This window comes from Doryrhamphus excisus, linkage group LG21, assembly GCF_037039965.1.
Source record: "Doryrhamphus excisus strain RoL-2023G ecotype Guam linkage group LG21, RoL_Dexc_Guam_v1.1, whole genome shotgun sequence".
Classification (NCBI taxonomy): Eukaryota; Metazoa; Chordata; class Actinopteri; order Syngnathiformes; family Syngnathidae; genus Doryrhamphus; species Doryrhamphus excisus.
In genome coordinates this window covers 11,812,414-11,835,580 of record NC_136377.1, presented here as the reverse complement: position 1 = coordinate 11,835,580, position 23,167 = coordinate 11,812,414, and the positions used below count along the sequence as shown (strand labels likewise).

The 23,167-nt window shown below is 40.4% G+C and overlaps 2 protein-coding genes across 6 annotated transcripts in view; one reads left to right on the top strand and one right to left on the bottom strand.

The window, feature by feature from the left end:
• The window catches only part of npas2 (neuronal PAS domain protein 2), a 70,873-nt gene extending 63,572 nt beyond the window's left edge, over window positions 1-7,301 (top strand). For all 5 annotated transcript variants that reach the window (XM_058088276.2, XM_058088279.2, XM_058088278.2 and 2 more), the window contains 5 exons: window positions 1,150-1,350; window positions 1,427-1,614; window positions 3,049-3,144; window positions 3,226-3,436; window positions 6,020-7,301. In XM_058088276.2, the coding sequence (XP_057944259.2) occupies window positions 1,150-1,350; window positions 1,427-1,614; window positions 3,049-3,144; window positions 3,226-3,436; window positions 6,020-6,214 (891 nt within the window). In that variant the 3' untranslated portion in view covers window positions 6,215-7,301. The remainder of the gene's footprint in view (window positions 1-1,149; window positions 1,351-1,426; window positions 1,615-3,048; window positions 3,145-3,225; window positions 3,437-6,019) is intronic.
• An 8,294-nt stretch (window positions 7,302-15,595) lies between these two features.
• On the bottom strand, window positions 15,596-22,544 carry radx (RPA1 related single stranded DNA binding protein). Its single transcript, XM_058088280.2, has 15 exons — window positions 21,485-22,544; window positions 21,175-21,317; window positions 20,906-21,098; window positions 20,186-20,294; window positions 18,990-19,090; window positions 18,787-18,900; window positions 18,617-18,712; window positions 18,353-18,520; window positions 17,969-18,126; window positions 17,787-17,899; window positions 17,652-17,693; window positions 17,472-17,566; window positions 17,165-17,401; window positions 16,207-16,377; window positions 15,596-16,115 (listed from the first exon to the last, which is right to left on the bottom strand). Exons 1-15 carry the CDS (start codon window positions 22,086-22,088, stop codon window positions 15,979-15,981), a joined length of 2,481 nt encoding a protein of 826 aa, XP_057944263.2. The 5' UTR covers window positions 22,089-22,544; the 3' UTR covers window positions 15,596-15,978.
• Between the last annotated feature and the right edge of the window lie 623 nt (window positions 22,545-23,167).

Here is a 23,167-nt window from a genome sequence, read left to right as displayed (position 1 = left end):
AAAAAACAAAAAAAAAACGCATTTATTAAAAACAGAAAAATGAATAAACTTTGCTTTGGTTTCGATTTTCTACAAGAAAAGCTCTGATAAAACATTCCACTGTACTCAAATATCTCACTTTTTATTTTTCTACACAAAAAAAATCAGAAAATCAATCAATCAGTAATAAATAAATATTATAATAATAATAATAATAAAACGGCAAATAATAAAAACTTAAGAAACCACATATAGTTGGTGGGTAGACAAAGTATTTTTTTCAGATTAAAATGAACAAAGCATTATTAGAGCCCTGTAGACATGACAAAACACGACTATAGTCACATTCATACTTTTTTTATTTACAACATATTGCGCAACTGCAGGGTCTTGAGACACATGCTAACTCGCAACCTAAACGGTAGCCTTCAAGTTATTTCCTTTAAACTTAAATTGCCAAAAACTTACCACTTCCACACGGATAGGGAGGTTAACTTTAACATGAACATTAATCAAACGTAATAATTTTTTCTTGGTACATGATACCATACAGCATCCATATCAAACTTGCGCGGGCCGCACTAACATTAAACTTTCATATCAAGGCGGGGGCCTCAAACTAGTGTGTGGCCCGCAGGCCGCGTGTTTGAGACCCCTGGTCTAGGGTCATGAAGTATTGCAAGATACCCCGTTATCATCCTTTATCGTGGAAAGTAGCCAAACTGTCAAGTGCTTGTGCCTCTTGGGCGCCATGTTTCTGGTGGTCACTGGTGGATAACGACACCACGCATGATGTGCAGTTTGCATGTTGCGCCAAATGGAATCAATAAGGGACCGGTGACCAGTCCAGGGTGTACCCGGCCTCTCACCCAAAGACAGCTGGGATAGGCTCCAGCATACCAGCAACCTTAGTGAGGATAAGCGGCATAGAAAATGAATGGGTATAGGACACAGCCAGTTTCCAGTTCCTGTGTTGGATCCCATTAAATTGTAGAAGTGTACGGAACAACATGGCAGCTGCGTTAGACATGTGATGCACTAAGCCTACATTACCTAACCTCCCAGAGGAACAGGGAAATGGCCCCACCAAGAGGCAGCATACACACCTACTGACCCACATACATTTGTGTCTTGGTTTACTGTATTCTGTGTATTGTCTTTACATGTTAGATGTTGCTACAACAGCCGATCCACAATGAATTTGCCCAGCAGCCCCAGCCGCCCCAGCAACAGGGCCCAGGCAGGCCAACTCCGCAGAGCCAATCAGGGGTCATCAGGCAGCTCCCTGGCACCCCAAAACCACCGTCTTGCGGCGCTCACAGTTCGTCGCCTCATTCGCTGCTGAGAGAGAACAACTCTCCCTCAACACAGGTACACAACACCTACAATCAACTCTCTGAGCAACGCGTCAGCTTGATTTGAAATATTTGCCGGAAAATATTGACAGGCCCCACAGAGGATCTCTCGAAGTAGCCAGGTGCAGGCAGTGAGTGTGCCCATGCAGACCAACACGAGTCTGACCATGCCCTTCTACAGCAACCCCATGATGTTCTCTCAGACCAACACCAGGCCTCTACACGATGCAAACCAAAGACACACGGACAGCAATGAGTTTAACCAAGATGGACAACTACGGTGAGAGACGACAACACACAAGAGTGCCACAAAAGTAACACAGTAATACTCTCACCAACATCACGTACATCAAGCCCCACTCAAGGGTCTCGCTGCACCTCTTATTTTGAAGGAATGGAAATTGTTAGTCAAAAAACTATACCTCTCTCCATAATGGAGGCAATGACAAACCTAGTTATGTCAATGTTGAGCAACAGCTACACAGTTTCCCATGTACAGTAATCCCTCGTTTATTGTGGTTAATTGGTTCCAGACCCGACCGTGATAAGAGAAGTTCAGTGAAGTAATAATAAATAATAATAATACATTTTATTTGTATAGCACTTTTCAAAATACTCAGACACTTCACAGACGAATGGAGTTGAACAAAAGCAAGCAAACAGAGCAAAAGATACACCAAAATACAACATTCATTCGTCAATACACAGTCAAAACATGAGAAAAAGGGGGGTGCTGGAGCCTATCCCAGCTGTCTTCGGGCGAGAGGCGGGGTACACGCTGGACTGGTCGCCAGCCAATCACAGTGCACATATAAACAAACAACCATTCACACTCACATTCATACCTATGGACAATTTGGAGTCGCCAATTAACCTAGCATGTTTTTGGAATGTGGGAGGAAACCGGAGTACCCGGAGAAATCCCACGCATGCACGGGGAGAACATGCAAACTCCACACAGACATGGCCGAGGGTGGAATTGAACCCTGTTCTCCTAGCTGTGAGGTCTGCGCGCTAACCACTCAACCACTGTGCCACTGAAGTCGGATTCCTTCTTTATAAATGGAATATTTTCATCGTTAGAGCTTAGAAAACCTTTTAAATAAGCTTTTTAGACATGAAATAACGCCCATATAGTCACTTACCCAACATAGCAGATATAATCAGAGAAAATAAGCCATTTAAGTGAAATAAAACTTGTGTTGCAATAAATGTACTCCAGATGTGTGGTTGTGGCATGGGTTATTGCCGCAACAGTACTTTGTATTATTATTATTACACTAACGCTAATTATGTTATTATTATTGTGCCTTTTGTGAGATAATTGATCCAGCAATCAAGTCTGGCTCTTGTATGTTTTGCCGACCATTATAGTAACACTACTGACACCTAGTGATGGGTGTAAATGACTACATACCACAATCAGAATGCCTCTTCTTAATGCTTTATATTTATGTTCATTTAGACAAATGCTTATTTTTAATTTTTTAAAAACTGTGAGAGTGAAGCTGGGAAATTTGAAAAGCTTCTAAATTTGGTGCACCCCGATTGCTTTTGCTCCTCAACACATAATGAGACTGTCTGTTAATGTAGCATGTCATTAAAACGCCATATAATAGATGTGTTAAATTACTACTCTAATCCCAAGAGATAATGAGGCTAGTGCAGCTTTTGTCATGTTTTCAGTGTCAAAATCTATGCTTATTTCCTGCAGCATGCTCCTCAACCAGCCAATGCAGACGCTGGTTCCCACAAGCAGTGTCTCCTCGCAGCCTTCCCAACAGTGCAACATGGGCATTCCCCAGACCTTGTGAGAAGCAACTCACTCATTCTCACGTCCGTCCTGACATGTCCACCTATGTCTGACATCTCGCCCGTCCCTTCTCTAAAGATACACCTTGGATCAGCAGATCATCACGCCTTCGTTCTCCATGCAACAGGTCAACTGTAACGCCGTGCTCGTGCCCTCTCAGGTCTTCTCGTCGCCCATCATGATCCCGCACAACAGTTTCATCTCCCACCAGTCGCAGTCAAGCTACCAGGCTCAGCCTCAGGCATCACAGCACTCCCTTCAGCTCCAGCAGCCCCAGCAGTTCTTTCAGGTGCTACATTAAGACACCTTGTATTGTCAGTGGTTTGTTGCATAATCTTATTGTGGTTGAAAGCATCCCTGGTGTCACCGTAGCAACAGATGACTGCGTTATCATCAGCTATGAAGCAGATGTCTTATACAGTAAAGTCTCGTTATATCGATATTCTCGGGAGTCGGAAAAAATACCGATATAACCGGACTATCCATATATCCGATCCTGCGCCGAACTGCATTAAAAGTGGGCGGATCTTTAATATGGCATGTAATTTTCTCCTTGAGTTCATGGATTGCGTATCTAGCATGCTTTTGTACTACAATACATTTTGTACTACAGTAAATAAAAATAAACTTACACTGTAGTGATTACCGGTTACCGGGACATAATTCACTCCGGAACTATCGATAGGGAAGGTGTTGCCACCCGGAGGGGTAGGCGCGAGGGACGGGTGTTTTCCGCTGTGTGTGCTGCACTCTGGTGGTGGAAGTGTGAAAAATAAAGTTGACTGGAAGCAGCCGTTCACCGTGTTCTTTTTTGGTATTGAAATCCTTAAGCAAAGATTGATTTAAGCTGCTTTTGTATCGATATAAGCAGACCAAATTGGCTGGCGGGAGATGAAAAGGGCATCGTAGTAACCGGATTATCATAATAACCGGGTATCGTACTAACGGAGCTAATTATATCATAAAAGACTAGAAATTTGCCGGGAAATGAAAATAGTATCGTAATAAGTAGTAATTCGTTTTAACCGATATCGATATAACGAGACTTTACTGTACTTTATTAGATAAACCTGCACAATCTAAAGACATCCAGTACAATAGCTCTATTATCGATTCAAGGAGTGAAGTTTAACTTGATCCATTAACCTAATCAAGTTTTGGTTCCTGACCCAGAAAATATTGGAAGAACAGCTGGCATCGGCACTGGGCACCCGCACTGTGGATGCATGCATTCAAATGCATGAGAATGTTTTATAGTTTAACACTGTGATTTATGTCATCTTTTTACAAATTTAAATAATATAATTTTTTTTATCATGTAGTCATCAAAAGTGCCACATCTGGCTTGCAAGCCATTGGTTCCCTACCTCTGGCCTAAATGCAGTGGTACCTCAGTTTTGATCAATTTGTTCCAAGACGCAATTCTTCCCACAGGAAATACAGCCGTGCCTCGTTTATCGAGGTTAATTGATTAAAGACACAACAGCAATATGCAAATTATCACACAATAGGATGCAATATTAATGAAGGGAATATTTTCATAGTCAAAGCATATTATTAGAGACCTGTAGACATGAAATAACACCCCTATAGTAACTTTTACGCTTGTATGACCCAATATAGTGGATATACTAATCGAAAATTAGCAATCTTAGGCATAAATCAGATAAGCATTGACAGCTAACTTCCTGGTGGCTATTTTTTAATCAGTTTATCGTTATTGACGCCTCGAGAATAGTAGAATAGTACTCTACTGCTGCTGTCTGGTTAAGGAGAGACTCACTATGCACAAGCAGAGAAGCCATGTACTCAACATTCACACAGGAGCTGCTGTCGGCCAGTCTCTGCTAACACTGCTAACGTGCTGCTGGCATTCAGCTATCACTCAACTCTACTAGCTGACTCAATTCCCAGGCACACACAAGTCAGATATTGTATTGCACCTCACTTCCGCAAAGTAGGATTCATTATCATTAAATGGGATATTTTGATAAACAAGGGATGACTATACCTGTTGCTATAGTAACATTACTGACATCTAATGACATACCACGTTTAAATGCATCTCTTGTATGCCTTATATTTGTATTTTCACTCATTTAGCCATTTTTATGCTTGAAATTTTTTAATTTAAAGCCATGAATACATAATTATTTTTGTTATATTTTTGTTCAACCATGAAACAACAAGCATTTAATTCATTTCGAAAACCCAGAGTAAAGGTTTGCCTATAATGTAAATCAGTGCTTCTCAATTATTTTCTGTCACCACCCCCCATTAATGCTAACAATTATTCATTCTGTACAGACTGAACTTGAAACTGAAAGCAGGAATATGCAACAAAATGGAGAGCATACAAGCTTATTCAGGAGTCAAATTGCATGTTGAGTACTATATATTTGTTTGTGTTGGTAGGTCGGCATTTAAATGAAAGCCCACGCAACCACCCAGGGGAGATCGCTTCACTATTTGAGAAGCACTGATGGAAATCCAGTGAATCTGTACCCAAAAATATTAACAAAAAATACATTTTGGCCAGAATAATTATAACTTCACATGGAGAAGCCAATGCAAAAATATTTATAAAAGATGAATGGATGAAACGTATTGATGACTTCCTATATATCCTGGTGAGATCAATTTCTGTAGAGTTTCTCAACTTTTTTTTTTATCAAGTTGCTGGCACTTGCAAACTTTCTTTGGCCCCATGGTGGGTTATGTAGCAGTCCCATTTAATAACAAATTCCATGACAGTGAGCCAGCAAGCCATAAGCAACAATACAGTGCAGGGCAAAAGGACTAGTTTGTTACATGCCATACAGTATTAAGACTGAAACCAATCACTAACTGCTAAATGTTGTGTATTGTGTAGATGACCCAAGGATTGGTGCACAGTGGATCGACTCCAGCATTCTTACACACCGCCAACATCCAGCAGCAAAGTACCGTGGGATACATACAGCAGCCGCCGCCGCCGCAAGCACAGCAGCAACAGCCGCAACAAAGATCGTACCAACATTCCCACAATCAGAATGTTTCAGACTTTAGGAATATGCTAACACGGTAGCACTGTAGAAATCGGCATCAAACTCTGCAGCAAAACTGACACGAGCGGCCCGAACCTTTTAATGTGAAGCCGCTCGTTCACGGGACGTGCTGGAGTTCAACGGCAATGGAACGCGACGCGGATCAGACGTAACTGAGGATCTGAGGAATGTGATGATGAGAGGCGGGGCCTTTCATCACCAGCTCGCGACACGCTGACTTGTCATTGAAACAAGTGGATTTATCACCGCTATCACAAGGACGCCACTTTCATTTCGCACTTTGCTACCAAGCCCCACCCAGAAGTAGAGTATTTATTTTTGCCTAAAGTTAATATTAAATATGCACACGGCTTCACAGTGAGATTATTTTCCCTCACAACGCCCTTCAGTGATATGAGTTCCCTTTTTTTGTCTGGAAAAAATAAGGGATGAGTGGGAATTGCAGACATCGGACACCAGCCCCTAAATATGTGACCATTGGGGCTTCAGTGTGGAATATCATATCTCTTTTTAAGCTACACTGACTCCTCGAGGCGCATTTGCCTAAACTTGACAAGCATCCATCTTTATTGAAAGGCTCAGTCTGCAACATGAAGGGCTGCTTCGACTGTCTCAACACTTGCCAGTGAAATTAACAACAGTCCCACAATGAGCACTGCAGCGCCACTGTGGACAGACTTGGTAAACAAGTTCGTAGTGGAGGGGGGGGATACTGTAATGTGCCTTGAACCATGCTACTACTTCTACCATGGTGCGGTTCCATTGTTGTGATTACGGCTTTAAAAATCCTACTCAGGTGCATTTGGGATACAAAGTTTCTATTTTCATAGATAGTAATTTATTATGTTTTTCCCGCATCAGATTCAAATCAAGAGACATATAGATTTATATTGGAGATTGGAAAAAATCTATATACAGGATGCCTTCGCCACCCTACCTTGTCCATCAATTAACTCAGATGCTTTTTTCTTTCACATTGAATAATATATATGCTGAAACCCTGGTTAAATTTATTTGAAATTATTCAGAAATGTCACAAGGTTTAGATGAATTTGAAATGGTGATGCAGGAAATTAAAGGGTCACCACTGGTTTTAACCCGACGTCTTACATACAGTGAAGAAAATAAGTATTTGAACACCCTGCTATTTTGCTATTTCTCCCACTTAGAAATCATGGAGGGGTCTGAAATTTTCATCGTAGGTGCATGTCCACTGTGAGAGAGATAAACTAAAAAGAAAAATCCAGAAATCACAATGCATGATTTTTTAACAATTTATTTGTGTGATACAGCTGCTAATAAGTATTTGAACACCTGAGAAAATGAATGTTAATATTTGGTACAGTAGCCTTTGTTTGCTATTACAGAGGTCAAACGTTTCCTGTAGTTTTTCACCAGGTTTGCACACACTGCAGGAGGGATCTTGGCCCACTCCTCCACACAGATCTTCTCTAGATCAGTCAGGTTTCTGGGCTGTCGCTGAGAAACACGGAGTTTGAGCTCCCTCCAAAGATTTTCGATTGGGTTCAGGTCTGGAGACTGGCTGGGCCATGCTAGAACCTTGATATGCTTCTTACGGAGCCACTCCTTGGTTTTCCTGGCTGTGTGCTTCGGGTCGTTGTCGTGTTGGAAGACCCAGCCACGACCCATCTTCAATGCTCTGACAGAGGGAAGGAGGTTGTTCCCCAAAATCTCACAATACACGGCCCCAGTCATCCTCTCTTTAATGCAGTGCACTCGTCCTGTCCCATGTGCAGAAAAACACCCCCAAAGCATGATGCTACCACCCCCATGCTTCACAGTAGGGATGGTGTTCTTCGGATTGTACTCTTCATTCTTCTTCCTCCAAACACGCTTATTGGAATTATGACCAAAAAGTTCTATTTTGGTCTCATCTGACCATAAAACTTTCTCCCATGACTCCTCTGTATCATCCAAATGGTCATATGCAAACTTAAGACGGGCCTTGACATGTGCTGGTTTAAGCAGGGGAACCTTTGGTGCCATGCATGATTTCACATCATGACGTCTTAGTGTATTACCTACAGTAACCTTGGAAACGGTGGTCCCAGCTCTTTTCAGGTCATTGACCAAGTCCTGTCGTGTAGTTCTGGGCTGATTCCTCACCTTTCTTAGAATCATTGAGACCCCACGAGGTGATATCTTGCATGGGGCTCCACTCCGATTGAGATTGACCGTCATGTTTAGCTTCTTCCATTTTCTAATGATAGCTCCAACAGTGGACCTTTTTTCACCAAGCTGCTTGGTAATTGCTCCGTAGCCCTTTCCAGCCTTGTGGAGGTGTACAATTTTGTCTCTGGTGTCTTTGGACAGCTCTTTGGTCTTCGCCATGTTACAAGTTAAAGTCTTACTGATTGTATGGGGTGGACAGGTGTCTTTATGCAGCTAACGACCTCAAACAGGTGCATCTGATTCAGGATGATACATGGAGTGCAGGTGGACTTCTAATGGGCAGACTAACAGGTCTTTCAGGGTCAGAATTCTAGATGATACACAGGTGTTCAAATACTTATTTGCAGCTGTATCACACAAATAAATTGTTAAAAAATCATGCATTGTGATTTCTGGATTTTTCTTTTTAGTTTATCTCTCTCACAGTGGACATGCACCTACGATGAAAATTTCAGACCCCTCCATGATTTCTAAGTGGGAGAAATAGCAAAATAGCAGGGTGTTCAAATACTTATTTTCTTCACTGTATGTACATGTTGTAGATTTGTAAATTGGATTTTTCAGTCCAAACATGTCACAAAAATGGTGCCGTTAGATATTAATGCTTTTTATTTTCGGACACCGTCAGAGGGGTATTCACTATATACAGTAAAGTCTCGTTATATCGATGTCGGTTAAAACGAATTACTTATTACGATACTATTTTCATTTCCCGGCAAATTTCTAGTCTTTTATGATATAATTAGCTCCGTTAGTACGATACACGGTTATTATGATAATCCGGTTACTAGGATGCCCTTTTCATCTCCCGCCAGCCAATTTGGTCTGCTTATATCGATACAAAAGCAGCTTAAATCAATCTTTGCTTAAGGATTTCAATACCAAAAAAGAACACGGCGAACGGCTGCTTCCAGTCAACTTTATTTTTCACACTTCCACCACCAGAGTACAGCACACACAGCGGAAAACACCCGCCCCTCGCGCCTACCCCTCCGAACTATCGATAGTTCCGGGGTGAATTATGTCCCGGTAACCGGTAATCACTACAGCGTAAGTTTATTTTTATTTACTGTAGTACAAAATTTATTGTAGTACAAAAGCATGCTAGATACGCAATCCATGAACTCAAGGAGAAAATTACATGCCATATCAAAGATCCGCCCACTTTTAATGCAGTTCGGCGCAGGATCGGATATATGGATAGTCCGGTTATATCGGTATTTTTTCCGACTCCCGAGAATATCGATATAACGAGACTTTACTGTATTTTGTTATCATGGTTATATCTGTCCAAACAAATTTACAACCTTTAGTTGTACCAGGCATGGATCCATAAACAGGGGTGGTCTATAATATTTTTTTCTTCCATGACTGTATATTGTGGCCAGCTCAATACTACTTTCAGTGGAAATTTATTATATTTACTAATACAGCGGTACCTCAGTTTTCATTAATTCCTTATAAAAAACGAAAACCGAAATGTACGAAAACACATAATCCAATGTATATCCAATGAATCTGTTCCAGACACCCGAACATTTGAACTAAAAATAGATTGAGAATAATGATAATTTTACATGGTTGGGACTTATTGGTGCGGCTTCCCGTACATCCAGGCTCGATTGAATTCAGTAGTGTTTCTCCACCCTCTTTACAGTGAAGAAAATAAGTATTTGAACACCCTGCTATTTTGCTATTTCTCCCACTTAGAAATCATGGAGGGGTCTGAAATTTTCATCGTAGGTGCATGTCCACTGTGAGAGAGATAAACTAAAAAGAAAAATCCAGAAATCACAATGCATGATTTTTTAACAATTTATTTGTGTGATACAGCTGCAAATAAGTATTTGAACACCTGTGTATCATCTAGAATTCTGACCCTGAAAGACCTGTTAGTCTGCCCATTAGAAGTCCACCTGCACTCCATGTATCATCCTGAATCAGATGCACCTGTTTGAGGTCGTTAGCTGCATAAAGACACCTGTCCACCCCATACAATCAGTAAGACTTTAACTTGTAACATGGCGAAGACCAAAGAGCTGTCCAAAGACACCAGAGACAAAATTGTACACCTCCACAAGGCTGGAAAGGGCTACGGAGCAATTACCAAGCAGCTTGGTGAAAAAAGGTCCACTGTTGGAGCTATCATTAGAAAATGGAAGAAGCTAAACATGACGGTCAATCTCAATCGGAGTGGAGCCCCATGCAAGATATCACCTCGTGGGGTCTCAATGATTCTAAGAAAGGTGAGGAATCAGCCCAGAACTACACGACAGGACTTGGTCAATGACCTGAAAAGAGCTGGGACCACCGTTTCCAAGGTTACTGTAGGTAATACACTAAGACGTCATGATGTGAAATCATGCATGGCACCAAAGGTTCCCCTGCTTAAACCAGCACATGTCAAGGCCCGTCTTAAGTTTGCATATGACCATTTGGATGATACAGAGGAGTCATGGGAGAAAGTTTTATGGTCAGATGAGACCAAAATAGAACTTTTTGGTCATAATTCCAATAAGCGTGTTTGGAGGAAGAAGAATGAAGAGTACAATCCGAAGAACACCATCCCTACTGTGAAGCATGGGGGTGGTAGCATCATGCTTTGGGGGTGTTTTTCTGCACATGGGACAGGACGAGTGCACTGCATTAAAGAGAGGATGACTGGGGCCGTGTATTGTGAGATTTTGGGGAACAACCTCCTTCCCTCTGTCAGAGCATTGAAGATGGGTCGTGGCTGGGTCTTCCAACACGACAACGACCCGAAGCACACAGCCAGGAAAACCAAGGAGTGGCTCCGTAAGAAGCATATCAAGGTTCTAGCATGGCCCAGCCAGTCTCCAGACCTGAACCCAATCGAAAATCTTTGGAGGGAGCTCAAACTCCGTGTTTCTCAGCGACAGCCCAGAAACCTGACTGATCTAGAGAAGATCTGTGTGGAGGAGTGGGCCAAGATCCCTCCTGCAGTGTGTGCAAACCTGGTGAAAAACTACAGGAAACGTTTGACCTCTGTAATAGCAAACAAAGGCTACTGTACCAAATATTAACATTCATTTTCTCAGGTGTTCAAATACTTATTAGCAGCTGTATCACACAAATAAATTGTTAAAAAATCATGCATTGTGATTTCTGGATTTTTCTTTTTAGTTTATCTCTCTCACAGTGGACATGCACCTACGATGAAAATTTCAGACCCCTCCATGATTTCTAAGTGGGAGAAATAGCAAAATAGCAGGGTGTTCAAATACTTATTTTCTTCACTGTATGTCTCAGCTTGATGGGTTATGTATCAGTGGGGTGCTTTCTTTGGGCTATCCATTTCCCGGAATGAAACCCAGGTTCCACTGTAAGCAATTTTCTCAAAGCATGTGATGAACTTGAAAAAAAAAATAAAGAAAAATATACAAATTTAGGCAGTTAAGGGAGGCCCAGACGTTCTGTCGCGCCCTTTGGACTCCCCTGGTATATTAACATTGTGACTGTTGTATGCGTGTGTGTGCAATGACGACGCATCAGAGAGAGATGTAAAGTATTTGAAGAAGCTTCATTGAAGAACAGCTGCTAATTATCTAAGGATCAAACACTGCACGCCATTTTTTTTCAAATTTGTCACTCACTTTCTTTTAATTATATGTTGTCAGGAAAGCTGACTGCTATGTGCTCAACTGTGTATCAGCTTCTACTGACAATCCTAATTGAATTCCCCACAGACACAATAGAGTTATGATCTCAACTGTTAGTGTTTTTTTTCTCCCCCAGTAATGCTTGGTGTGAGCGACGACATCAAAACGTGCCGTGCCGTTCTACTCTTCGACGACGATGTGCAATGTCTGTTTGAGAATGTTAATTTATACTGTTTGATACACCACTGTACTGCTTAAATTATTATATATGAGGGTTTTTTGTTGTTCTTGTTGAAATACCCTGACATTCCATGGTGTGGATATCTTGTCAGAGACAATATGTTACACTCGATGATTACAGCTTATAGACTTGGAATGTGGTATAGCTTGTTTTTTCCTCCTGATCATGTGAGACACAACCACTGATTTAAAAAAAAAACTAACTAAAAGTTCACCATGATGAAGTCATCCAAACATGGAAGAGATTTAAGCGTTTGATTTTGTGTTCCTTTTGCTGCTGAAATGCTAAGCAGTGCCAATATTTGCAGTTATCGAGACATAATGATGTCTCTCGTATAGAAATAGATACAGGTGGTGACGACTAGCTGACATTGTGCAGGAAGCGGAGAATGCACATGTGGACCTTTCAGTCAGAAAGACCACTTCTATTGTTATTTGCCTTGCATTCATATGAAATAATAATGCACTCATATCCCATTGCAGTTTAAGGTCAACATGATTTGCATCGGAACACAAACACCCCGTCTTCACCTGGATGTAAACATTTTAGAGCCTTTCGATCATGTAAATAATTTGCTCGAAACATTTCAACCATCTCCCCTGTTTTAGCTTCATGGACTTTTTCCATTTGGTCTCACTGTTTTTGAAGGTTTGTGATCTTTTTTCCTGATTTGTCAGGTGATGACGGACACTTTTATTGTGGTGGAAGACTATTAAGGCCAGGAACTGAGGAACATGAACCTGCCACACAGCAATTTCTGCTGTTGCGGTGCAGAAAACATTGAATATATTGTATATTAGAATGTACAAAAAGACACTAGATGATATAGTTTATTTTGTATGTCTCATGGATTACATATGTACGTTACATGATTTTACAATTAAAGTAATTTTGTAACAGATAATCAAGTGTCTTAATAGAGGTGAGGCTCTGTTGTGTTGGTGTTGCAGTCGCTTGTATGTTGTTTTTTTTCCCCTCTCCTTGTATTTACCATTGAAAGAAGCTTTAAAAATATATATTGTTAATATTGTTGAAATGAAAATAACAAATTAAGTTTACAGTCTTAACATGAATTATGTTATATTGAATTATTTATAAAAATCAGCCTGGATATTGTGAAATATTTGGAAATAAATATTTTTAAACATATAGTATGTAATGTGATTGTGAGCAGAAAAATGTGAGCGAAAAAAAGTTGTTGATCACAGTTTTCATTATCAATTTACTTTTTTCCCCCTTCAGTATTTTAGCCGATTACGACTGATCTTTCACAGCACACAGAATATTGGGTTCTATGGCAATACAAAGATGGAACTGACCAAAATAACTCCAAACACCTCTACCAACATAAACATGCTTTTTTTTAAAACATTAAAATCATTTATTTCCAAATATAACAGCATGAACTATTTACAATTTTCACATTTGGAATTGAAGTAGTGTGTGCATGCCTTAAAATGTCATTCTGCAGGCTACACACCTTCATGCTAATCCACTTCCTTCTTCCTGTCATGTGATACTCGAGTTCTATTTACATGATTGCCTGAGCATTTACCAAATGGCACTTCTGCCACCCAGTGGCCGTTTTTATGAATTACAGGGATAGTTGGAATTTTTTGACATGAAGATGGTAGCAACGCTTGCGTAATGACACAACTGTGCATTTTTGTCTCTTTAGTGCAGTGGTTCCCAAACTTTTTTTTTTTTTGCATAGCCCCCCTTTTGGAGATTTATTTTCAGCTCAGATTTTACAGTTGAAAAATTACAGGGCTTTGATCATTTCCGAGCCTGGTGATGTGGCAATGCAAATTAGATGAGTGTATTTACTCTTATCACAAACTTTGGGTCACAGTGATGATTTTTTCTCATTTACATCTGTTAGCATTTTCAAGCTACAACCTTTTGAAGTAGTAATATCAAAAGTGAATAAAATAGGGTTAATAATAATAGGGCTGCCAATCGATTAAAATATTTGATTGTGATTAATCACACTTTGTAGTTAGCGCACAATTAATCCCATTTAATCGCAGATAGAAATAAGTCTTTATAATAAGTAGGGGAAATCTCTTTGTGGTAAACAATTCGATGTGCAACTACAACAATAATTACATCAAATTGTATGTAAAAGTATATGAATTGCGGAACTATGGGCCATTATATAAAACAGAGGTAGGGAACCTATGGCTCGGGAGCCAGGTAGGGCTCTTTTGATGACTGTATCTGGCTCGCAAGCATTTCTTACCACAATAAAAATGTATTTTTGCTAACATTTTAAAGTAAACCATCACAGAAATTACTGTTAAAAATAATATTCAAAATCAACAACTTTCTTATGCATTTTAATTCGTCCATCTATATTCTGCTGCAATATGGCCAACCATATCTATCTTTCCTGATGATATTTTCCAGGTCAAACACCAAAACTTGATTATTACTGGGTAATGCTGGAGTCTACCTCGGTCATTGAGATGTCAAAAAATCATGTAAATGTAAACTTTCCTCCTTTAGTCAAATAGCTAAAGCTGCAGAACCAAGCCTTCTGACGAAGATGGCCAAAAGAATGAAATACGTCTACGGAGTACGGTGCAAAACTATGCAGCAGCAGAAGTTGTATTAATGGCAACAAGTATTTGATTTATTATTACACTGCGCTGCTCACGAAAGTGTGCTGGCCACACCCCATTGGCGTGGGGTAGTGTGCCTGGTCTACGTAATTAGAGCCCATTATCTAAAACTGTTGGTCTTACATAAAAATGCACACATTTTATTGCATTCAATGTTTAAAAAAATGTATATGGCTCTCACAGATACACATTTTAAAATATCTGGCCTTCATGGCTCTCTTCGCCAAAAAGGTTCCCGACCCCTGATATAAAACAATACAGTCAGCAAGCATATTTTTGTATTACTTTTTTTCTGTATTAGCATAACAGGTCTTAAACTAACCCACGAATGAAATACAAAATGTGACGAGTTAGACTTCTCACACTGACACAAACACTGTTTTTTCTGTCAGCTCAAAATAACATTTATTTATTAAATTCTAAATGTTTGAGTCAAAAAGCCTATTTAGGCCGAGGGGGCGCACCCCGCAGTTTGAAAACCACTGCTTTAGTGAATAAAATGGACAGGTTACGATTCCACATCACCCACAGTGACTCCAGAGTCATATTTTTCACAGAGACATGACTAAACAGTGGGGGACCAAATTATTGAGCTAGCCGCTAGCCAACCGCCACACACAACGGGCTGATAAAACAGATGAAACAGGCAAGACAAGAGGCAAAGGACTGTGCATCTATGTGAAATGCTTACTGTGTCACTAAATAAATAAAATATATTGTTAAGTTGTTTATCTGAGAAATGTATCCTTTTTCTTTGACGAGGAAAAAGTCGCGAATGAGATTTGTTTATATGTAGGGATAACTATTAGCTTGAAAAAATATATTTGACTATTAGTTGACTATGAACAAAATCTAACGCATCAGATTAGACTATGAAAATCCTTAGTCAAAGACAGCCCTGAATGATTTTATTAGTGTGCTTTGTGAGCTCTCCGTGCGTGTGAGACACGGGGCTCAGTTTGATTGATATTAAACATAGCACTAAATATTTTCTTTTTTAACAGATTTTATAAAAGCAATCCAGAAATCTGAATTTATTTGTCTGTTTCTAGCATTAGAGAAGACTCGTATGATTATGATAATGTATGATGTATATTGGTAAACTGCTACAAAACAGAAACCTCCGTCACTTTGTAGACTTTGCTAATCAGTACCTCTATGTCCTCTCCACCAAGGTGGCAAATGTCCAAGACACACACCAAGTGTGTGTCCTCCAGTTCACTAGCCGTTGTCAAAATCTCCTCTGAAAAACAAAATACATTGGGAATAGAGGTATCAGTGTGATGCTCAACTACAATGTAAATCGGGCACGTCGCGGTGATGCTTGTAATGACCTGGTCTGGGATGTGTTGCCTTGCTGTGGCTGAGGGGGCAGAGGAATCCAGAAGAGAGACAAGACATCATGGTGTTGTCATGGCGATCATGAATAAGACCTACGGCTCTTTGCTCGCTGGAACACACGATGGGTAAAAAGGCTGCGTCCACAGCCATCGTCCTGTTTATGCCTGAATAAGCACAGATGAACACATTTGGTCCCTGGTGACACACTCAATATCGTTGCACTAAAAAAAACTAATTATTGCATGAATTCGCATAAAGCTAGCTTTTAAACATGCACGTAAACACCTTAATTAGATTGTGTTTTGCTTTTTAAAAGTCAGATTAACATACGTAGATGATGCGATTGGAAAGTAGTTCTCTCTCTTGCGCTCTGTGTACAGTAACATGGAATTAATTGTGGCCAATTGGGTCATGATTGCATGATTGATTTGTTGTGTGCACAATCAAAATCTATTGAAGACAAAAGTAAAGTACATATAAATGGATGAAGCTGAACAGTTGAACTTTGTGATGTAAAAAAAGTAACCATTGCACTGCAGTGGCCTGTATTGTTTGTGCAAATTGCTAGTCATCCATGTCAGGATGTTCATCATAAATTGAATAGAGGGCAACAGTTGTGTTTTGCCTCAAAACATATGCATCCAACCCACTTTTTACATCTAGGAGAATAAAGAACACGTCAATATGCAGAGCCTTCGTTCTGACAGTCAACACAAGTAAATAAAAATGACTAGCACAAAATGATGTGCGTTCACAGAAAGTCATTGCAGAAGAAATGCTGCACTTTAATACGACTGAAAAAGCCAGCAAGAAAACTTTATACCAGCACAGAGCAAGTAACGTGCAGCCAGTCATCTATTACGGCTTCCACATTTAACATTATGGGCTTTCTTACAGTGCAACTAACAGAAGGTATTTTAAAGTCAGAATATAACAACATAAGTTACTTACCTAGTATGGTTACTTGGTAGTATCCAGGACAAACGGCAGGTGGGACAGCATCCGCAGATTGCTCTGGTGTCCACCGCATGGGGTGAACATTGCTCCAACCCAAAAGAGCATTCTTCTTGTCCAAGGTGAACCGCCGAGAGATACTGTCCTGATGAAGAGCACCGTGATGCAAATGTTCAGACAATTCTTGGCGTTGCCTTGACCACCCGCTGCTCTCCCAGGATAATGCATCGCAGCCTGGTGGAGCAAACATGCGTCAGAGCACATTTATATGTAATGTCACAAGAAGTTGATGGCGACAGTTCACCTTCAATTTCAGGGTGTGCACTCTGTTCCCCTGAGTTTGACTCTCCCTCGTCTTCCTCTGGCTGGTCTACTTGTGTATTTTCTTGTCGGAGAGCTCTGTAGAAGAAGAGAGCAGCAGATCTTTGCAGAGTGTGATTGAAGTGAAGAGCTCATGTTATCAACATTAACGGTAGCAACTTACCTTTTTGCACGCACACAGTTTGCAGAACTCTGCTTTGCATTTCTGGATGAAAAATAAATGTAAACAATGACTGAAACTAGGATTTTACTCACTTTTGTTAAGCAAGCAAGAGCGGTATTAAAAACAGAAACATACCTTGTCTGTATTGTCCGTTTTCTTTCTTTTACAGTCGTTTGTTTCACTGAGGTTTCGACAGCAGTTTCTTGCACATCCAAATGTGCTTCTTCAGCTGTGGACACGTCTGGCATCTGCAGAAAGTGTATTCAATGTTATTTGTAAAATGTCCTTTCCTTTCATTGTTATGTAATTTATCTAACCTTGTTCCATCCGGGGCCTTGTGCCTCTGTCATGCTTGATTTTTCCACATATCTTATAGCTGTGATTTGACCTTGAATGGCAAGTATTTTATGTTCTCGATACTGCAGGGTTTCTAACTCTTTCTTCAAGTCAGACACAGCCACAAGAGTAACTTGCTCTGGACAGTCAACATGAACAGGACAAAAGTCAGAATGAACAGTCTTCTTCATCTATGGTTCATAAATAAGTTCATACAAGTAGCTCAACAGTGTCAAACAACTAATTTAAGAATTTAAGCGTATTCTCATCAAACAAGCAACGATGTGCTGCCGTGATGTACAGAGTACCAAGTTAGTCTGAGGCAGGAAAGAGGCAAGTAGAAGTGAGAATAATCCTGGTGTCACCTGATGTCTCCTCCACAGGTTGGGTGAATGTGGGCGGGGCATGTGGGTAAGAGTAATGACCACCAACAGATGCCATCTGGAGAATCACGTTGTCCTTTTGAGTCTTGGTCCACTGAATGAATTTCTTCACAGTGGGGTCTTTCACGTATGGTTGATGTTTGTGATAGCCTGTTATGTCGACAAAGTCAAAAGCGAAGCAAACAACACAGCCTTATATGTCTGTTTAAATAAGCCGATGGCATTAAATATTTGAACGGCGCTCACCAGTAATGAACATCTCTGTCTCACAGCTACTGGTGAGGTAAAGTGACGAGCCCTCTACCTGACACACTCGCATCTGAGTGCACACCAGGTAGGTCACTAGCGGGAAGAGACGATGTAATTCACATTTGTTTAAAAACACGTCAGCAGTGGTATCACATGAGTAGTCTTACTTGGACTTATGTTTACAAAGATGTCAGGTTGAGAAGAGGAAAAAATCTCCAGGACAAAAGGCTGTTCCGATGTTCCGTCCACGGCATGAACCCAGCGGAACGTCCAGTACTTTTCTTCACAAACAACAGGGATGGGGAGGATCAATCACACAGCAAGACCAATTCATGTGAGAAGAATATTTGGCATGTTTCTCCAGTCTCACCATTGTTGCCTTTACTCTTTATTCTTTGAACACGGCCTACAAATGTAACCAAACCGATGACATCACATGCTGCGTTGTTGGCCACCTTCCCAATCTCTGATCTAACAAAGTGAAAATGTGGAATTACTCACAGATAAGAACTAAAATAAAAAATAAATGTGCAACCAAAAAAAACCCTAACAGTGTTTTTTTTAATGACTTCTAAATAAGAAGCCATTAAAATTATGTAATTATAGTCGGAATAACAAGCCATGTTTATCTAGTAAATGGTATCTGACTGCTAATAATAATAATAATAATGGATTAGATTTGACATAGCGAATGTCAAAGTGCCTAAAGCGCTTCATAGTGAACAAATCCATTATTCATTTACTCCTGAGTTTGACACTGGTGATGGTAATGTACGGTACATCTGTATCCACAGCTGATAGAAATGTGGGTGCCAATTCGCGCCCACGGCCTCTTCCACCACCACAAAACATTCACACACCATTGTGGGCAGCACTGAAGGCAAGGTAGTGTGTATTTCCCTGGAACACAACAGTGTCAGCATTTTGCTGTGAAGACGGTGAGAATCACTGTTGAATAAACTATTGAAGGAATAACTCATGACAAAACAAGAAGGTTGTGTCGGTGATGTGTCTCTGTGCCACATAGTGTCTTTAGGGACAGTATTTAGCTCTTTCATTCGTCATTTATATGGACTTGGAATTGTTTTATGCAGGTAAAATAAAAATAAATAAAACATTAAATTGTTTTTCTCTCATTTTTTTTTTTTTTTTAGTTAAGTGCTGATGTCAGACAGGCGACGTATCGTCTGCAACCAGTTGCCACTTTGTTCGCGAGCTCACACAGTGTATTGATAACAAGACGAGTAACATATTGTGATGTAGACTTTTGACATTCATGAAAAACACGATAACCGAGGTTTATTTGCTTTACATAGGTTATATGCATATAACTCAACATATTGAGTTTATCTAAGTAAATAATGCACAGCGTGTATGCTTCTTAATCTGATAATTTTGTGTTCTCTAACAGTTTCAGACTCAACACTACCTGTTAGTACTCCTCATAGACACATTATGATGGGACTCATCCAGGGGGAGGAGGAAGCCATACAAATTAAATTGACAATTATGCAAATTAGCCTCAAGTATAGCTTGCCGGCTGATTAGCTTAACATGTTACATTACCTTGTGGTGAAGCGATAGGACAAATCAGGCAACGACCACTGAGGCTGAACTTCCTTAGGTGGCACGATGGTGATGACTGAAGCTGGATTGTGAGGGTTCAGGCAGATTTCTGAAGAGAAAAGTACATGTATTATCATTATAGTAGTAATAGTGATACTACTAAGACCATCTTGTGTACTTTTCTTTCATTATATTTAATGACATTATATTAGGGATGTGCTTTAAATGGTACAAAAATATGCATTCATTCTAGACGCAATACATTAACGTTTACTACAGTTTACTAGTTTTTGTCGGGACCTGTGAGCAGATCAACATGGCCATAGTCTGATGTCCAGTAAATGTACACACATTTGATAAGCTGTAGTGCAGATACTGACTGACTTCTATTCATGGAGTGGATGAAAGAATCTACTTGTCGGAACTCTTTTTTTCCATGCCAGTGTCATAGCAGAGGCCTGCTAGATGTACAGTAGGTTACGTAATGTTGTTTTCTCAAAACAGTAGCAACTGAATCAACAGTGCCTCTGCTGGTAGCAGCCAAGAGGAACACTGTGCCTCGATTGCTTGAGCAGGTAATTAATCATCAATCAACTGCATACAATTAACAGAAATACCATTATGCCTTTCATTATTTATTATCATTATTTTTTTCTCTTTACTGCCTTATGCGCTTTTGCATACACAACTGGGCAAAAAGTCTGTGTGAGACAAACATACCAACTGCAGTAAATTTCTTCATTCCATAATGGTCCATTTGTGGGTGTGAGCGGTTGGAATAACTCTGCTTAAGAGAGTAATTTTGGAGGTACATCACTGTTCCAACCTTGAGTGCTAGGTAAAACTGTGGACAGAGATCGTTCCACAGCACGAGAGACATGGTGCCACTCTGGTCAGCGACTTCAAAGTATGCCTGAGAGAAAACAAAGTGAGGTGAAGGCTAAAGCGGACTACAGTGGAGGTGACATCTTGGCGTTCTTCAAATTCACCTGGTAGGGGAAATCTATCTTGGTCTCCATCTTGCCATAATACCTCAATCGGGATTTCTGCATTATCCTCACAAGGAGAGGGAGGGCCTTATTTGAGCCTCTGAAAGATGACTCCAGGCTATGAAGAAGAGAGATCTTGGACACTGTTGAGAGGAAGACACTAAAGGTCATGAACATATACACTACTCAAAAAAAGTGATGATCGGGTTTCTACAATGCACTACAACTTTATCCTTCACCCGAATATCGTTTTGTGAGTAATGTATCATCCAGGTGTGGGTGAAGCATGACAGTGAACAAAGCATCTCACCATCTAACACCGGGGCACGCAAGGTGGGCACCAAGGTCCATATGTCCCCCACTGGATCATCATCGTTCCACAGAGATAGGTAATGTTTGCGATTCACCTGGAGAGGCGTGTCGCTTTGGAGCAAGGTGCTCTGCTCCATGCTGTGTTTGATCAGCATGGGTAGAGTGCTTACATCCCGAACATTAGCCATGTTGGACAAGAGGGCAGACCTCCCTGAGCCACACCTCAACTTGTCAATTCTAATGTAACCATGTCCCACTCTCCTCTCGTCGTACACAAACGAGCACTCCGTGATGATGATGTCCGACCCTGTTCTGAGGGTGTTAATGTGCATCAAATGATTTAAACTCGGGTGTAGAAAGCATTTGGCCCGCCACACTCCGTCGGTGATGGTCACGTCGTAGCTGTACTTCTCACACGGCTGTCCTTCACTTTGCTGGCACAAGTAGCGCTGAACTGCAATGACAGCTACATGACAGCTTTCCGCCGCCTCGTCCTGTTGGGGTAGTTTCAGACATTGCCTGGAAGATAACCGCTCCATTGTCCTCTCCAGGAACGACGAACAAGGAAGACCAGTCGAAGCAGACGGGGAATTATCCATCATGGACAGCTAATCCCAACAAGGTGCTTAGAAGTTAACGGTCTATGGGGTGGCTGCCACCAAGATAGCTCACGTTAGCTCGTCGGCTAACTATACGCCAATCGGTAAAACAATGCTGCAGTGAAAACCACACATTTGTGGAAACCCATTGACAACTAACACATTGATAAAATTACCAAATTACACATTAGCAAACCCTTTTTGGTCAGTTCGCAAATGTATTCCCTGACTAGCAAAGTAGCCACTGGCTAACGTTCCCAACAAAACAAGTGCTACGTCACAAACTTAACAGTATTGAGTGTCTAACAATAAAACTGTACTCTAACGCAATTTCTGCCAGTAACCAATATTTGTGAATATTCACATGGCGTCGGATTTCCCCTACTTTCGTCAAATTAAAAAATAAATATTTCCTTTCAAATTCCCCGCTTGCGTGGTCGCCAGAGTCGCAAAGTGATGACGTCTGATGATGTGATGACGCGACAAATAAACTTGCAACAGCACTTGTACTGATAATGATGAACAAAATATTGTGGCTCTGTTAAGGAAATTATGTAAATAAAACATCTGAAGTTGATTCATTTTTTATTTAGTTTAGTTTCGTTTAGTTTAGTTAGTTTAATAGTTTATTTCGAACATTAAAAAAAAAATCAAAATACAACAAACCAACCAAAACCAATACAAAATAAAAGAAAATACATATGTATATATATATATATACGTACACATGTACACAAGTCAGATACTTGTTGGCCAACACTTGTTTCCTGTAAGACAGGAAGCAAGTGTGTCACCACCAGAGACTGAATACTTCATTCATTCATTTTCTACCGCTTATCCTCACGAGGGTCGCGGGGATGCTGGAGCCTATCCCAGCCCTTCGTTTTGCAAAGGTAATAAAAACTGACAGAGTTCCGTATTTATTTCAGGCATTCTATTTCCTACTTAGGATGATGGATTTTTTTTCCACAACAATTACTGAAAATGAAAGTGTGGACTTTTTTGTCATACTAGTTAATAAATGCATAAGCCCCCTACTTTTACTGTTAAAAAGTTTAAACCCCTGATATTCATCCTCGTGT